At 37.9% G+C, this 18,027-nt stretch overlaps 2 protein-coding genes across 2 annotated transcripts in view; one reads left to right on the top strand and one right to left on the bottom strand.

Moving 5' to 3' along the window:
- The window catches only part of SHC4 (SHC adaptor protein 4), a 123,841-nt gene that overhangs the window by 39,015 nt on the left and 66,799 nt on the right, over nucleotides 1-18,027 (bottom strand). The window contains exons 3-5 of the mRNA XM_043472045.1: nucleotides 16,403-16,466; nucleotides 11,956-12,075; nucleotides 2,114-2,167 (exon numbers count right to left, since the gene is read on the bottom strand). Coding sequence (XP_043327980.1) covers nucleotides 2,114-2,167; nucleotides 11,956-12,075; nucleotides 16,403-16,466 — 238 coding nt within the window. The remainder of the gene's footprint in view (nucleotides 1-2,113; nucleotides 2,168-11,955; nucleotides 12,076-16,402; nucleotides 16,467-18,027) is intronic.
- Nucleotides 5,729-7,514, top strand: EID1 (EP300 interacting inhibitor of differentiation 1). The gene has a single exon (XM_043472046.1). The coding sequence runs from the start codon at nucleotides 5,825-5,827 to the stop codon at nucleotides 6,398-6,400; it is 576 nt and encodes a 191-aa protein (XP_043327981.1). The 5' UTR covers nucleotides 5,729-5,824; the 3' UTR covers nucleotides 6,401-7,514.

Genomic DNA, 18,027 nt, shown 5'->3' with positions numbered 1-18,027 from the left:
TGGGAAAGAGGTCTCAAGAATGCATTGTGAGCATGAGAAAATTAAATATACTTCTTATATTTCCAGGCCTCAGTTTCCTCATGTTCAAAAGAATCTCTTAAAATTCCATAACTGTAAATATTTGGGAGAATTTAAAGAATGTTAAAAGCACAAACAATGGGAGGAAATATAAGAAGTATATTTAATTTTCTCATACTCATAATGCATTCTTGAGATGGAGAAAGTATATACAGATACAAAAGCATTACCAAGAACTGTCTTCAGGGCTGACTGAAGGGAGACAAGTAAATTGTTTTTGAGAAGGGAGTAAAGGTGAGGGTGAGCAAGGTCAAGAGGTGAGAAGGAACACCCAGTATTTTTGAAACTTTGGAGGGAATCTGGTAGAAAGAAGGTTCCACATTAGGTCATAGAGACTTTTAGCTTCCAAACCCTTGGACTCAATTAGCTGTGAAGCTGTAAATTATCTCAGACAGTGTCCTAAGAAAATATAGACATGTATTAGCAATACTGGTGACAGTTATCTCTTATCACTCTGTGCCAGGCACTATGCTAGCAGTTTACATGCACAATTTCACTTAATTCTCACAACACTTTGAGGCAAGGGGAGATCATTTCCCATTTTACAGAAGAGGACCCTAAAACTTAGACAGACTGTAAGTTAACTCAAGTCTACTTGACTCCAGAGCCTGGCACTCCACCATATTGCCTCCCTGACCTGAGGGTAAAATTCAGTTGGGGGAACCTCTAATGCCAAGGCTCTGGTCACCCCAGGTTTCTATGTAAAATAAGCAAACTTTCTCTCCACCTCTAGAAAACATAGAGGTGCCACTCAATTCAGTAGGTACAAACTTTTCCACAGTAGCCACAAATTCTTTACTATCTTTGGTAGCGGCAGTGCTTTGGCTGGTTTAAAGAAATAAAGGCACATAAAGACAGTCTAAAAAGAATCAGGATTCTGGAGAACTATGATGGATGCCATGCAGGGCATGTCTAGGGTAATTGAGGATTTTCGTACCAATTTTAAAATGACAGCGACTCTTGAAACTTGAAAAGGGAAATTGAAGGCAAATGGCAACAATTATTTTTCCCACAGCTCTTACAGAACTCATTACTTTACATTGCTTTACAAAAGTGTTCAAGTTCCTTCGTGGATGGTCAAGTTATAGAGGGTTAGGAAGAGAAGTGACAGCGCTGGCCTTTTCAGGCTGGAAGCTGACGCTCTCTGCTACCAAACATAGCCCTTGGTGTCGCTGCTGAGGTTGGATCAGAAGGTTAGATGGAGGGTGGATAGAGAGGAGCTGGGGATAAGTTATATGCAGATTTTTGACTGGGTGTAAGATCAGGTAAAATCCCTGCACATTTGTAGGTACAAAAAAAATGTCATAATGTCACAGAGGAGCAAAATCTTTCTCTTGCTCCCTCGGTTTAAACAGATGTGTTTCTTGGTCAGTCACAGGCTTCCTCATTTCAACGCCCATTTCCTTTTGCTCTGACCTGGAAATGATGTAGTTGGTGGTCTGGGAATGACTCTCTACTCTGCAGAGAACGCTTGGAGGGAGAGCACCGACTCAGATCTGCACAATTCATGAGAATTGAGCATCACGTGGCCTCTTAGTTGGAACAATAGGTTTTCTCTCCCCAGCTCAACATTCCCTGCATGAGTTTCTGAAAATGTAGTTGTTCATTTCGGATTAGACTTAGTTGCCTTGGCTGCTGGCCAGAATGGCAAATAGGCTTCCCCTCATGTGCCAAATCCAACTGATTAGGAGGATCTGCCTGGCAGTCTATGTTGAAAAGAATTCTGAAGGAGGACCGTCAACAGGTGTATAATATACCTGTTTTTATGAATTTGATGTTATCTGCAAGAAGCTTCTCAGATGATAACTCCATGGCTAGTAACACAATGGAGTATCATTAGTTTATCCACTAATCTAAGTATTTACAAAATCAGCGACAGGAAATATTTTGCCAGAACCCAAATTTTTCGCTGCCTGCTACATATGGCTATTCACGAACTGTAATATTTGAAAAAGACAGGTAGTGGTTAACATGCTTTACATAGAAATTTCTTTTAACTCTTATAAAAAAAGAACTTTAATGAATTCATACTTACCGGATCCCCTCCAGAAGCAAAAGAAATAGACTGCATATGATGATTTGCAATAATCTGCAAAACACAAATTAAAGACATATGATGCTACAAACTAATTATACCTAGTTATATACCATCTAACAGTAATGTACATACTTGTTTGTTTTGATTTTGCCTGCTCAACATCCCTTTGGAAACCACTCCATCCAAGTTCTATAATAATCTTATTTAGATCAGGAGGTTCATGTGGGTTTGAGCTTCCTGCATATTACTGCCCCCTCCCCTTGCAGCTAGACAAATGATCCAGGCCTAGCCAATCAGAAAACCATCCACCTAGACACAGCAAAGACAATCAACATCTGAGGAGGAAATGAGGAGAACAATAGGAGAAAATGCATCTCTCCCTGTCATTTAATATCTTAGTATAAGCCCAAAGCTTCTAGGAGTCATCTTTTGCTGTCATGAGGGAAAAGTCTGCTAGAAAATTATTTTTCTCTGGAAAAAAATCAAAGCTGAGAGTCAAAAACAGTAAAAAGGCAGGGGGTAACATTTGTTTCATCACTTCAACCAATACATTTCCCCCCTCCCTTTATTTTTTTATGTATTTTTTCCTAGTTTATTTATTTATTTTTATATAAGTTACTCTGACTTGAGTTTCAGTCATTTGCCACCATTTTTACTAAGGTGCTAACATTAAGAGTTTCAATATGAAGTAAGACTATCCAAGTAAACTGAATAAGTTAGCTAAGATTGTCTCTTTTAATTGAGATTCCAGGCTTCCTTATTTGGAAACCACAGTGTAATGACCAATTTGCAGAGACCTATTTGTCATACTCTTTTAAAGATTCATTAAATCAACTATGTACCAATTGACTAATCCTGCCTTCAAATTTGTGTAACAGAATCTAACAGTTCTACTCTTAGATGTATATCCAAAAGCACTGTATAAATAGATATACCAAAAGATCTCAAGAAAGATAATCACTGCCTTACTCATAATAGCCCCAAACTGGAAACAATCCCAATGATGATCACTGTGATATTTAAACATGGGACTACTACACAGCAACAACATATTTCTTGGGCAAAAGAAGCCAGACATAAAGACTGTATACTGCATAGCTGAATTTATATCAAGTTCAAAACCAGGCAAAATTATTTCATTCTGTTTGAAGTCACAATAGTAGTGACTTTGGCGGCAAAGGAAAACAAGTGGTTTTCTGGGATCCTGCAAATGATGTTCCTTGATCTGGGTAGTAGTTAAAACAAACAAATTCATTTTGTGATAATCAAGCTATACACTTACAATTTGTGCACTATTCTATATTTGTTTCCTATATTTATATTTTAGTTTAAAATGATTACTAAAACAAAATCAATATACAGAGATCAACATCATTCCCGTACACCAGGAACAGCCAATCTGACACTGTATGGGGAAGAGGGGAGAGGTATATTTTACAAGAGAACCTAATAAGAATCACATAAAACTTTTCGGAAAACTTCAGTGAAGAGTATAAATAACACATGAACACGCAGAAAGACATATATCACCTTTATGGATGAGAAGATAATATTATAAAGATGTTAATTCTCCCTGAAATTAATTTATAAATTCATGCAATTCCAATAAAACTTCCATCAGTGCCATTCAGGGAACTTTTAAAACTACTTCTAAAATTCACACTGGAAGAATAAATGCGCAAGAAGAACTAAGGCAATTTTTTAAAGAACAAAGAGAAAAGATTTTCCTTATTATTAAGACGTATTATAAAACTATAGAAATTCAGACTACAAAGATTAAAAAATGACTGACACTTCTGTGCTCTTTTAGCCTATGATAAATGTGGTACCAAACAGCAGACACAAGGACAAGTGATTAAATTAGTGGAGTCAGCTGAATCAGCTCCATATACGAAAAAATATAAAAATAAATCCTGTCTTCATGATATTTATAAATAAATGTTTGAACCACAAAAGAGCCATACAGACATCAAAAGACAGATAAAAGATTATGCTTAAGTTCTCTGAGATAGGCAAATCCATCCTAATTAAAAAAAAAAAGACATACAGGAAAGAAACTTTTAAATTTGACTTGTGAAAGCTCATTTTAAAACTTTTGTATAAGAAAAGATCTCCAAAACAAGAAACAGCAGGCAAAGAGAATATATTTGCAACAAGTGAAACAAAGTTTTCACATAAAGTTTATAAAAAATTCCTACATCAATAAGAAAAAAAAAAAAAGTAAACCCAAAATAAGATCATTTAATTTTCAAAAGTAATACAAATGTTCAATAAACATATTGAAAGATAACCTGCAAAAAAAATCAAGGCTATAAAAAATAAAACAAGACACCATTAAATTGATGAAGTTGTTAAAGTTCAACAAAATCATGTATAGCAGGGGTGTGGATATTCTTGAACACCACTGCCTAGTGCTTAAATTTGTACAATAACTTTCAGAGGAATTTGACGTTTATTAAAACTAAACTATGCATACCCTGTAATTCCACCTTTCCACGTCTAGGTTTTTACTAGAGAGAAGTATTGGCACATGTAGATATGCATTTACCCATACAATACAAAAAAAAAAAAAGGAAAAATTTTGTGATATTCTTTATGCATAGTTAGGTCAACTACAGCATAGCTATACAAACAGAATACTATGAAAACATGTCTATGTATACTAACAGCTAAATCTACAAGATTTAGGGGTTTTTTGCTTTTTTATAAGTTGAATGCAATTACGCAAGACATGTAAAAAAATTAAGATTTTTCCATGAGGACTTAAAAGATTCATATAAATGCACGGAAAAAGATTTTAAAAACACACACAAAATTAAGTGTAAACACACACCTCCTGCGGGGAAAAAATGGGCCCGAGTATTTATTCTCTGCATATTTTTTAAAGAACACCGACAATATGCTTATTTGTGAATTTAACATTTTTTAAACGAGAAAAACAGAAGAGAGGGATGGATGAATTGATATGCTGATGTATTGTTGAGAACACCGTGTGGTTTCCAGGTGCAGATTTAGCGGTCTTTAGCGCAGAGATAAAATTAGTTAAAACCTTGGAGCAGATGCGACTGCCTGCGGATGGAGGAAAGAGAAGTAGCAGAAAGAGGATGGCGAGAAAGGAGAGGGGCGAGAGGGGAGGAAGATTAAGAGGTCTTCAGTTCAGTTCAGTTCAGTCGCTCAGTCGGGTCCGACTCTTTGCGACCCCACGGACTGCAGCACGCCAGGCCTCCCTGTCCATCACCAACTCCCGGGGTTTACTCGAACTCATGTCCATTGAGTCGGTGATGCCATTCAACCATCTCATCCTCTGTCGTCCCCTTCTCCTCTCGCCCTCAATCTTTCCCACCTTCTGTAAGGGGTCTGTGAGGTGTCTTACAGAAGGCATATAGAGTATTTTCAAGTTTATAGCATCATAAGCAGCAGAACGGTTAGGTAAGGGGGAAGCCAAGCAATGCACAGCCCTAGGTCTGAAACTCGAACGCACGGAGCGCAGACCACCTCGCACTGGGAAGGTTCCCCAGAGGGGGATGGGGGCACTACCAGGGGCCAACCCAGAGCAGCACTCTGAGCGGGAGGCGGTGTTTGGGGGTCGCGCACACGCACGAGGTCACGCAAGCGCACGGCGCTTGCGCAAGCGCACAACCGCACGCCCGCGTAGCTCCGAGCTTGTGGAAAACGAACGACTTCTGGGGAGGTCGAGCTGCTTGCACTATGTCTGAAATGCACGAGCTGTCCGAGCTTTATGAGGAAAGCAACGATCTGCAGATGGATGTGATTCCTGGTGAGAGTGATCTTCCGCATATGGAGGTAGGCGGCGGGAGCCGGGAGCTATCCCCGAACCCCTCCCGCGCCGGGGCCCCGCCACAACTGGAGGAGGAAGGCCCAATGGAGGAGGAGGCTGCCCAGCCAATGGCGGAGCCACAGGGGCCCCGAGGCCTCGCTAGCCGGCCCAGCCCTGGGGAGCAGCCAGGCCAGATCGCGGGCCCTGATTTCGAGAGCGAGGACGAGGGCGAGGAATTCGATGACTGGGAGGACGATTATGACTATCCGGAAGAGGAGCCGCTCAGTGGTGCGGGCTACAGAGTATCAGCGGCCCTTGAAGAAGCCAACAAGATGTTTCTGAGAACCTCCAGAGCCAGAGAAGCAGCTCTGGATGGCGGGTTTCAGATGCATTATGAGAAGACCCCGTTTGATCAATTGGCTTTTATCGAAGAGCTTTTTTCACTTATGGTTGTCAATCGTCTGACCGAAGAACTCGGCTGTGATGAGATCATTGACAGAGAGTAGTTAAATGCTGTTAAGAGAGGAGGAAGCTGCTTGAGGAGAGACCCAACATTCCACTGCCATTTGGGTTCATTCCAAATAGTTCTGTGCCAATGAAAATCTTCCAAAAAAAAAAAAAATTTCTTTTTTTTTTTTTTTTGCAGAGTAGAATAAGGTAGTGACTGCACAGTTATGAAAAAGGAAGAAAATTGTTAAAGAAAAGTATCTTAGTACTGTTGAAACCTGTTTTCAAGAATGTCCAGAGACACTTATGGCTTTGACTTTGTTGTTTATTCAGAGTAATTTCCTTGCATTGAGGAAGATAATCTTTCATGTTTCACTGTAAGGAATGGCTTTGCAAGAATAAGTTATGACCAAGACAGACTGCCAGTACAAGAGCCTACTGATGATAATTATATGAGAAAAAGTAACTGATTTATCCACCTTAGGACATAAAATGTCTTTGAGTTATTTGGACTGAAAGCATATTGAGAAAACTTTAAAGATTCAGCTTTGTGATCTATCCGAGCTGTGGTTATCAAAGGCTAAATTTTTAGTGTAAAATAAATCTTCTACCGAGTATTCTTCAGTATCTCAAAGGATAATCTAGCCCCAAAAGAAGTATGTGTTTTGTGTGCTGTATCTTAAAACGTGTTTCCAAGAACAACTGAGATTTTGTTTGTACATGTATCTTGATCATTTTTAAAGCTACAGTAATCTTTAATTCAAGAAAATTCATTGCCTTGAACATTTTTAAAAGTCAAAACTTAAGACGTCCTTAATAAAGTTTCAAATTTAGACTGTAAAATGTACGTGAAGGTACAAAGAACACAAACTCTTTCAAACATCAGCATATACTAGAGAATTTTCTGTTTCACTTGCTCTCTTTTTTCATTTAACTTTACAGGCAAAAGACCCTGGTTGAACTTTATAATGTAAGAACCATTAAGTGAACATTGTCCAGTAAAAGGAAAGCCCTGCATCTAAAAAAAGACACTATGAACAACCCTTAAAAGTTTTAAATCTGCCCAGAAATCCACCTCAGTATCTGAAGTTTCCCTTTGTCTCCTCCTCTAATTAAGCTTGTTTTTAGTTATGCACCAGCATTCAAGATAATAAAGATTTCTTGTTCTCTGTATTTTGTTTGGCTAATTGTATACATACTTCCTCTAATTCTACTTTTTATTTGCTATATTGTTTGATTGTATGATTGCAACCATTTTATGATTTAAATTTAATGACTTTATAAGGGAAAGTGCTCCAACTTCAAATACCGGATTACAAATTAATTGGTGTAAATTAAACTTAGTAAATTCCTATAAGAGAATTTGCCAAGCTGGGAAAACCTGCCAAATCAGTAAGCATCTCACAGGGGTTAGTGGTTAGTAAGATGCTGAAGTTCTGTGTGAATAATATAATTAGAAGGCTGTGCCCAGTGAAACTGAGTATACCAGCATGTTTTAAGATTAGTAAAAAGGTACCAGATGTTTTTGCTGCATTATGGCAGTAAAGGATACATCCAATATAACAGGACAACTCAGAGCCTTACTTATGTTGCAGTCATCCTCTCTTTTAGGGAGGGGGCTTCTTTTCTGTATAGTACAGGGCTGACAAGGATGATCATAATTCAGACACTAGCTTGGCCGGGAGAGGAGCGATAGATGGGGGAAGACTAAAAAGGATGTTAAACACTGGCACTTACATCTTAATCCTACTGGTCTCCCACTGCTCACTTCTTTGCATTTTCAAACAGCTTATAGATGCAGTACAAGTCTGTGGATAGATAACTGCTTGTATGATGTGAATTAATAGGACTCTGGACAAAGAAAAGTACCAATATATATGAATTGACTAGTTCCATTTATCTCCAGATAAGATGCCAGGAAATAGGTTCAGAAAAAAACATAGCTACAAACTACAAGTGTTACTCTTATTTCTCTTAGAAATTGAGTAGGGAGCAAGAGCAAGAGGAAAGAAAACTACTCCCTGTTAGGTTTGAAGGCTCATTTAGAGAAAGACCAAGACTATAACTCACTCTTGATGGTTTGTTAATCTTAAAAATAGGCAGTAACTTAAGAGACCGCTGACATTAATACTTGTTAATATTTACTGAAAGTAGAGAAGGGTAACATTTTTAAATATTACAGTTACAACAGACTGAAACCAAGCCTACCTAATTTGAACCTAGGCTCCAGTGCTTACTAGCTCTGTAACGAGATTAATCTCTGCCTCAGGGTCCTGAATTGAAAATAAGAATACTTGAATGAACCTTATAAATTGTGAGAATTTAATGAAGATATATGCTGCTGCTAAGTCGCTTCAGTTGTGTCCGAGTCTGTGTGACCCCATAAGTCACAGCCCGCCAGGCTCCTCTGTCCCTGGGATTCTCCAGGCAAGAATACTGGAGTGGGTTGCCATTTCCTTCTTCAAATGAAGATATATACATCTATATAAATAAGTAAACTAAAGAAAGGAGCTCTGGGGAAATTCTAAGCCTGTCTGATGTAGGGAGAGGTGGAGATGAGGAATGGGGAAGAGAGAAGTTAAAGTTCTGAGTGTAGTGTTATTTGTGGAGCGCTTTCTAGGTCTATCCATACTTACGTAAATGTGGGCTTCTATCAGATGTCCCCCATTGACTCCCTTTGAGGACACAGATCTATTTTGTTTGGCTCATGCTTATAATTTTAATTTCTTAAAGACCAACATCTCATAATTCATAGAGGGCAGTAAAACTCCCAGATTTCCATCTTTTTCCCCCCAAAAGTAGAGGAAGATCTGGCAGCCCTTGATCTATAGTCATATGGGATTGGCCTTTATGCAGGGTAAGTATTCTGTTTGCAATGTTCCCCAGCTTTTCTCCCCACTTGTGGAGGACAAGTGGCACTCATCATCTATCACCGTTTGCACCATTGTGTTTTCATGAACCCAGACAGTTTGCATTACCTACCTGGCCTCTAGTATTTGAATTGCCTCTCCTGGAGATAAAAGATTTCTCCATTTTCTGCCTGTTTTACCTTGTTATCTATTACCCTTCTCAGTTTCAATAGCTGTTAAGGAGTCAGTGATAGGAGCATAGAAATGAGTAAAGAAATAGAATGGAAGCTACTGAGACTGACATTTCTTCTTAAAACCTTATTAAAGTATGTCAAGGAAGTCCGCTGCTTGAATTTTTAAAACAAGGACTTAAAAAAAAACAAAACCCTGTAACTTGCTTTTCCAAAATGTTTTTTCCCATTTCAAAATATGTAAGTTTTAAAAATTGTAAGCATTGTGTGTTTCTGTGTTTAATCTTATTTTCTGCCTCTGAGGTTCTGTGAGACATTTTCTGGGAGCAAATGGTTACATTCTTGATGTTCTCAGTGACGGAAGATAAACGTGAACCATCTGACCCATAAGTGTTCTGTCATGTATAAATGTATCTATAAATTTGAAGCTGTTTTTGATTTTAGTCCAAAGTATATCTTAGAATTGGGGGGAGGGGGGCGGCATTTGTATTTATCTCAGAACTTCAAAGGATATTTTTCTTTAAGGAAAATTTAATAAATCATTTTCTCATGCTACATCCAGATGGTCACTTTTCTGTTGCCTTTATCCCTGGGACATTTTAGCTGCCCTTTTAATGGGATCTATAAAGCTTCTTGAGTTTAAGCATCCAGAGTGGCACATCTTTTTTACACACCCCTAACTCCACCCACCCCCTGTAGCTATTCTCCCCAGGTCTTCAAAATAGTTCAAAACTATTTTTAAAAATCAGCCCCTGGGCCTGGTATCAGTGAGGTCCCAACTTTGGTCCCCACTCTGGCGGTGGGCTGAACACAGCTCATTCCACACCAGCATTGTAGGCAGGATGGAAGCCACTCCTCAAAGCACCTCTGCTGTAACCACTGGTGGTGGAAGCCACGTGTGCCCAGTGTCCTTCTATTTGCCTAAAAGATTATGGGTGTATTGTACCGGCTCTAACTGCAGTGGCCTGGAAAACAGTAGTGGAGGGAAAAGAGATTTTGAGAATAATTTATGCCCCACCATACACAACACAACGCTATACTCAATGAAATCATATACAACGAAAAGCAGTGGTACCAGAGCTGGCACCATTCACATGAGTGAAAACTAAAAACAAATTTTATATCCACAAATGTCTTGAGGACAAAGCACCTGAAAGACTGAATGTTTTGCCTTCCACCCAGATAGGCTGCATCTTCCAAGGACAGCCCCAAATGTCCTATTGTCAGGTACCAATGGTATGCCTCTCTTAGATAACCAATTATGACCCAATTAATCCATTTTAAACTATTTCATATTAAACATTTTCCTCTGTGGTGTTTTATACTACTGGGTAAGCAATGTTATTTTATTCTGCTTTTGAATTTAAAAAGTAAAGCAAACCTCAAAACCACAAGTGAATTTTTTGGCCAGAAAATAGAAATACAAATGTTTACAACTGTACTTATATGTTAGTGACTATTTTATAATTTTACATATTACAATATGCTTTCCCTGCTAAGTACTGAGTATACGAAAAGGCCTCAAGGAAGAATGTTTGAGTAAAAAATAATAATAGGTACCATGTAAGGGCACTGTGCTGTGTGATTTATAGCCATGCTCTTACTTAATCCTCTAAGTAACCCCACAGACACATTCTGTTGCTAAACAGATCTTCTTAGAAGCTCTATGAATAAGAACTCATTTCACTGATGATAAGAATTGAGTGGGAAGATAACTTGCTTGTTAGTGACGAATCAGGCTTTCTACCTGTATGTGACATCAAAGCCTCTTAGTGTTTTTTCAGTGCCAAGTACACATTGAACCTTCTATGAGTCCCTGAACAACAGCACTCCTTGCAGTAAAACCTTAAATACTAAGAAATTCAAATCGTTACATATTAGACAAGGAAAAATTACAGTCTAGCATACATAAAGGAATTTAATTTAAAAAATAAAAAGTCAAAGGATGTCCTAGTTTAAAGTATACATTTAGCCCAGTGACTGTGTATCTTTTATATCTGCTTCAGCAATGCTATTTTTTAAGAAATAACATTTACAATGAGAACTCGGCCACACCATGGCATCATAAATCATCAAAGATGAAAAAGTTGTTTATACAATAACATTCAAGAAGGCTTTTCAATCTTAAGGGTTGAAAGAAAATGTTTTCTGCTTAAATTTTGGTTAGCTAGAACACTGGCCCTAACATTACCCTTCTGTCCTTCATCTGCATCCCCAGTCCAACACACAGTCTGTGAGGTCTGATGAAGGAATTGCTTTCTCTTTGGGGCAGGGTGGTGGAGAATAATAAATGACTGGTTTGAGTATATTCCAAATGGTATTTACTATGTTCTTTGTGCCTTATTAACAAAGCCAGTTAAGTAGGGGCAAGTATTAGGCAGTTAATATCCCAGTGATGGCTTAATAATACTGTTGTTCTAATTACTGTTATACATAAATCCTTGGCAGATATTTTCCCCCATGTCTTATTAAGCTTTAGGCACACTGTCTGAAACTTTATTCTTTTTATTATGCCCAGACTGTTCTAGAAAAACAGAAGATATGTTAAACTATAAATGACACTCATAATCTTACCTGTTGGTTGTCAAGATTCATCAGTGTGAGACTGCATGTTGAGATGGTCAGTTTTATATTCATTCCCGAAAACTGAAGATTACTTTTGCCAAGAACTGTTGATAGGAACTTAGCTGGAGGCTTTAAAAATAACAAAACAACATTCTAAGCTACAGATTTTGTTACAGAAGGAATATTTATTTTTTTTAAATGTTAAAAATGGGACAAAGCCCACATGCATCCTTTCTATTTTACTTTAAATAAATCAAGTGAGATGGAATGCTTTTTTAATATAAACTTTTTTTTAATTGAAATGCAGCAAAATTCTTGAGTAAGTAGTGAATTCTGTGCCCTCAGACCTTTTCTCATACATTCCCTTCTCCCCAAGTGCTGGGAGTAGGGGCATGCTTTATATAAAAGGAACTCCCATGAGAGTTTGGATTAACTGAGTTCACAAGTCATTTTGAACACCACAAATCTAAAAAAAAGAGAAAAAGTTGCTGCTTAGGTTTTTTGTGATGATTAAAAGAGTACAAAAAACACAACATGCCAAAACTTATGAAACCCAGGGAAAGCGGTGCTTTTGTAACTATAACATTATAAATTATAATTTATAGGTATAAACACACACTAAGAAAGAAAGATCTCAAATCAACAACCTAACTTAGGGAGTGGGAGGAGGGACAAATTAGGAGATTTGGAGTAACATATATACTACTATCTTTAAAATAGATAACCAACAAGGACCTACTGTTTAAAGCACAGGAAACTATACTCAATATCTTGCAATAACCTATAAGGGAAGAGAATCTGAAAGAGAAATATAAATATACACACACATGTATAACTGAATTACTGTGCCGTACACCTGAAACAAACATAATGTTGTATTTCAGCTACACTTCAACAAAAAATTTTAAACCGACCTAAATTTACAATTTAAGGAAATCAAAAAAGTTTATAGATTAAACCCAAAGTTGGAAAAAGGCAAGAAATAATAAAGATTAGAGCAGAGATAAACGATATAGAGACTAGAAAATCAATACGGAAAAGCAAAGAAACCAAAAGTTGGTTCTTCAAAAAGATCAACCAAACTGACAAACCTTTAGCTAAATAAGTTAAGAAAAGAAAAAAGAGAAGACAAATTAGAAAGATCAGAAATAAAAGAGAGGACTATCCTGCCAATTCTATGGAAGTAAAAGGACTGTAAGGGAATAAATACCATGAACAACTGTATGTCCACACATTGGATTACTGAGATGAAATGGACCAATTTCTAGAAACATAAAACCTACAAAGACTAAATCACAAAGAAATAGAAAATCTGGGTAGACCTATAACTAGTTGGAAGGAAGGAAGACAAGAAAGCAAGCAAGAAAAAAAGGGGAGGGAGGGAGGGATAGATGAGAAGAGGGAGGGAGGGAGAAGGAAGGGAAAGAAGGAAGGAAGGGAGGGTAGGAAGGAAGAGAAAATAACAAGTGCTGGCAAGGATGTGAAGAAATTGAAACCCTTGTGCACTATTAGTAGAAATGTACAATGGTACAACAGCTTATTGAGGGTAGCAGCTCCTCAAAAAACTAAAACTAGAGTTACCATATGATCTAGCAATTCTCTCCAGTACTCTTGCCTGGAAAACCCCATGGACCGAGGAGCCTGGTAGGCTTCGCGGTCCATGGGGTCTCGAAGAGTTGGACACGACTGAGCAACTTCACTTTCGCTTTTCACTTTCATGCATTGGAGAAGGGAATGGCACCCCACTCCAGTGTTCTTGCCTGGAGAATCCCAGGGACGGGGGAGCCTGGTGGGCTGCCGTCTATGAGGTCGCACAGAGTTGGACACGACTGAAGCAACTTAGCAGCAGCAGCTAGCAATTCTGCTTCTTATTATATATCCAAAAGAACTGAAAGCAAGGACTTAAAGAGATATTTGTACATCCATGTTCATAGCAGCATTATTCACAATTGTTAAAACATGGAAGTAACCGAAGTGTCCATCAACAGATAAATGGATAAGCAAAATGTGATATATACATACAATGAAGTATTATTCAGTCTTAATTAGGAGGGAAATTTTGACATATGCTACAGCATGGATGTACCATGAGGACATCATGTGAGGTTATGTGAAATAAGCCTATCACAATATGACACTGCATGATTCCACTTATATGAGATAATTAGAGTAGTCATAATCATAGAGACAGAAAGTAGAATGGTGGTTGCCAGGGGCTGGAGAGGGGGAGGGATGGAAATTTACTGTTTAATGGGTATAGACTTTGTTTTACAAGATAAAAAAAGAGTTATGGGCTTATTCCCATTAAATTGTTTAACTAGATTGTGTAAAATAACTTAATTGCTGAATATGAAATTACAAAGTGAAGGCTTGGGGAAAATGGGCTTTTTTAGAAGCAAACAATTCTAAATATATTCTGTTATTCAAATAAATGATTTTCATTCTTAAAAAAAAAAGAGAGTAATGCAGAATGTATTCACTGAACTATACACTTAGAAATGGTTACAATGGTAAATGTTATGTGTACTTTAACATAATTTTTCAAATTGTGAAGAAAAAGAATATTAAAAATATAAAGTGCATAGAAGAGCACCTGGCATGTATTAAGTACTCAATAAATCCTCAGGAGTAGGAAATGGCAACGCACTCCAGTATTCTTGCCTGGGAAATCCCATGGACAGAGGAGCCTGGCGGGCTACACTCCACAGGATTGCAAAAAGTTGGCCACAACTGAGTGCACATGCACATAATGTACAAATCTAGCTATTGAGGAATTAACTCAATAATTTCTCTTTTTTCTTTACATGTTTCCTTTCTGGAAAGATGATGGCCTGGTTTGCTTTATTTTGTTTTCCAGTGTGGACTCCCACTAATCCTGAAATGAGAAAGTCTTAAGTGAATAAGACTGTTGGGATCATCCAGTCACAACCTCCTATTTGAGGAGGTTATGAGAGGCAGGAGGAGGTTAGAGGCTATACACAGATCATGGGTTCTGTCAAAGAAACTACTAATGGTAGTTCTAATAGAATTCAAGGGCCATTCATCAAAGTTTCCTGTACTATGGTGGCTCACTTGAGTCACTCTGGGTGACAATGGATTCAGCCTTAAGAAATAATGAGCAATGATAAAAATACGAGGCGTGGATTTCCCTGATGATCCAGTGGATAAGACTCCATGCTTCCAAGGCAAGGGGCATGTGATTGATCCCTGGTCTGGGAACTAGGACCCCAAATGCCTTGTGGGGTGGCCAAAAAAAAAAAAAAAAAAGAGAAAGACAGAGTGGTATGGTAATAGAGCACTAAGCTGAGACTGAAAACCTGGCTTTGACAGTTGGCACTGACCTTGATCATTCTAGTAACTCAAGGCAAGTCTCTTTGAGCCATAGTTTAGAAGATAGCAAAGTGAGAGGGTTTTTCTTGGGAGATCTCTAAAAATCCTTCCTCTCTTAAACAATCTACAGTTCTATAACTAATATAGCTATCTTAAGAGCCTTTGAATCTCTCCTTTGCACTTTGAAGCAACTATTCTAGGTTTAATAACTTAATACATAATTGGCAGAGACGTATTAATACATCTTTTGTTACCCAAACATGATTGACCAGAGTGTTTCATTATTCAGTCACATAACAAATCACTGGCCGCAGGCATTCCTTTCTGCAAAAATTCCTGGTCGGTAATGTGCTAATACAATAATACTACCTACCATTATCATTGAAAGCTTAATGTAACTCAGACACCATGTTAGGCACTGTGATAGACACATCACTTCATTTAATTCTTACCTAACTCTATAAAGTATGTGCTATTTTCTCCCATTTTATAGATGAGGAAGCCAAGGATCCAAAAGGTGAAATGACTTGTTCAAGGTCACACAGTTACTAGGGGCAGAGACAGGGTTTAAATCCAAGTCTAATATCGAGTCTTGTGCTTTCTCTCAGCATAAAAAAGCTCCTTCTACCCATTTACTATCTTACTGCTACCAGCATCCATGTTTCCATTTGAAAATAGGCCATGGAGTCTTAAAAGCCTAATTTGTTAAGATGCAGAATACATACATTATAACATATTGAAATTGGAAGGTACCCAAACTGGTCATTTTGTCAACAACTTAACTTTACAGAAACAAAAATGAAGTTTCTTTCAGAGATGAGATGCCATGCTCAAAGGTAAATAAAGATCCAGCCCTGCAACCAGATTTTTTCTAACTTGGCAAGACTGAGGTGCTTTCTCCACTCTGTCCCCCCAGGCATCACCATTTCAGACAATATCTGGCAAGTCAGAAAATTTGAAGGAGAAGAGCCACTTTGAGTGCATCTCAGATAGCATGCCAGCTAATCAAGCCTATTCTGGACCTTGGGTCATGTGGTGGAATGAACAAACAACTATTTCAATATTATCTTTCTTTCCCATAGTTAGGGAAATATAAAACAAAAAACCCACACCATTATTTATTTACCTTTCGCTTTTTAATGGCTCCATTTGCCCCAGGGACAGCTTCACACAGGCGACTTATTGCTTCCCTATAGAACAGAAACCATATAAAGACTCAGCAAACTATCAAGTACATAGTAAATGTTCAATAAACGTTAGCAAGTTGTTATGACAAAAATGTACACTCAGATAATGGTGAGTCTGACATAAAGGGCCTCCTCCACTCCACAGGAGAGCACTGAGCTTATTCTCACCACAGCTTAAATCCAAGAAGATCCAGCAACTCTCTAATACTGAAAAATTGCTTTATGTCCTATATTCACCTTCATTGTCTATTTCCCTTGGGTTTTCAAGGTTGGTTTTCAGCACTGTTGATTTCTAACCAAAATGGATAGATGGGACTTTACCGTCTAGGAATATTTCACAGTTTTGTCTTTAGCAAAATCCCCTGTGGTGTTGTGAATAAAAAGCTTCATAGCATCTCATCACTAAAAACAATTAAATACAAAAGAATCCAACACTAGAGGAAGTTTAAAAGGACTGGGAGAGAATTAAACTTCAAGGTGGTCTCAAATGGAACCTTATTGACTAAGTTACTGCTGCAAGCCATTGAGCTTTCACGTAATTTCACAGAAGAAAAGAAAATCAATAGCAAATTTCCTCCTTTACTTATTTTTCTTCCCTTACTATATATTGCACTTCCTGAGAGAAAAGCACCACTAAAAGAGGTAGTTGCTCCTTAATGGAAGTGGTGAATGCACTGGCGCCCCCCTCTCCAGAAATGCAGTTATAACTAAGAGCTTTTGTCTCTGGGACTCAGCATTCAGAACCACCCGAGCTTTCACTTGGCGTAATCTGAACCTTCGCCTGTGGCTTTCAACACACATATTAAACTTTTCACAAAGCAAATGGAAATCTCTAAGCTCCTTCCGGATCCACTGGACATCATCATTAAATTAGTACACACACACACATTATTACAGTTTTTATATATATTAGATTTCATGAAAATATTTTCTATGAGATGTTTTGATTTTCAAAGGAAGGGAGATGCAGAGAAAGGAATGCAGATCCATTAAAAATAAATATGCATTAGGTAGACAAAAAATAGAGATCTATATATAGCTCTATACATGTAGTAGTGCAGAGCTATGTACTCAACATAATTATCTGCAACAAATGGATAAAGCAGCTTTTTGATTTAGCATATTTATTCTTTCTCCAGGATTCCAACCTTGTTCTCTGGAGTCAAGCAAGACAACTCTAAAGGTTGGCTCTTTTGTTTGGTTGGCGGGCTGATGGTTTGAGTTATCTTAATGTCAGTCAGTAATTGATGAGACACATCTAATTGATCTGAATCAGCCTACAGCATTGCCTAAATAACTAGACCTGGCATCCTTGTTGTTGGTATTTAACAAAGAAGGATTATGGGAAAGGTGTTCTTATCTTAGGTCCTGTACTCCGTGAGAGCCAGTTGGGGTACTTTGGTCTAAAAAGCTCCCTGTAAATGGGTTGAAATAAAAGTATAAACAAAAGTGGACACTGATGTTGCCAAGTATAACAACAGCTATTATCAGAAGTAGTAACTTTTATAAGTTTTATGAAGTGCTTTCCCAGGCACTGTTTTCTTGATTCTCATTCCAACTGTCA

This window comes from Cervus canadensis, chromosome 6, assembly GCF_019320065.1.
Source record: "Cervus canadensis isolate Bull #8, Minnesota chromosome 6, ASM1932006v1, whole genome shotgun sequence".
NCBI classification, from domain to species: Eukaryota; Metazoa; Chordata; class Mammalia; order Artiodactyla; family Cervidae; genus Cervus; species Cervus canadensis.
Note: the sequence above shows the minus strand (reverse complement) of the source record. Positions and strands in the feature narration are given on the sequence as shown.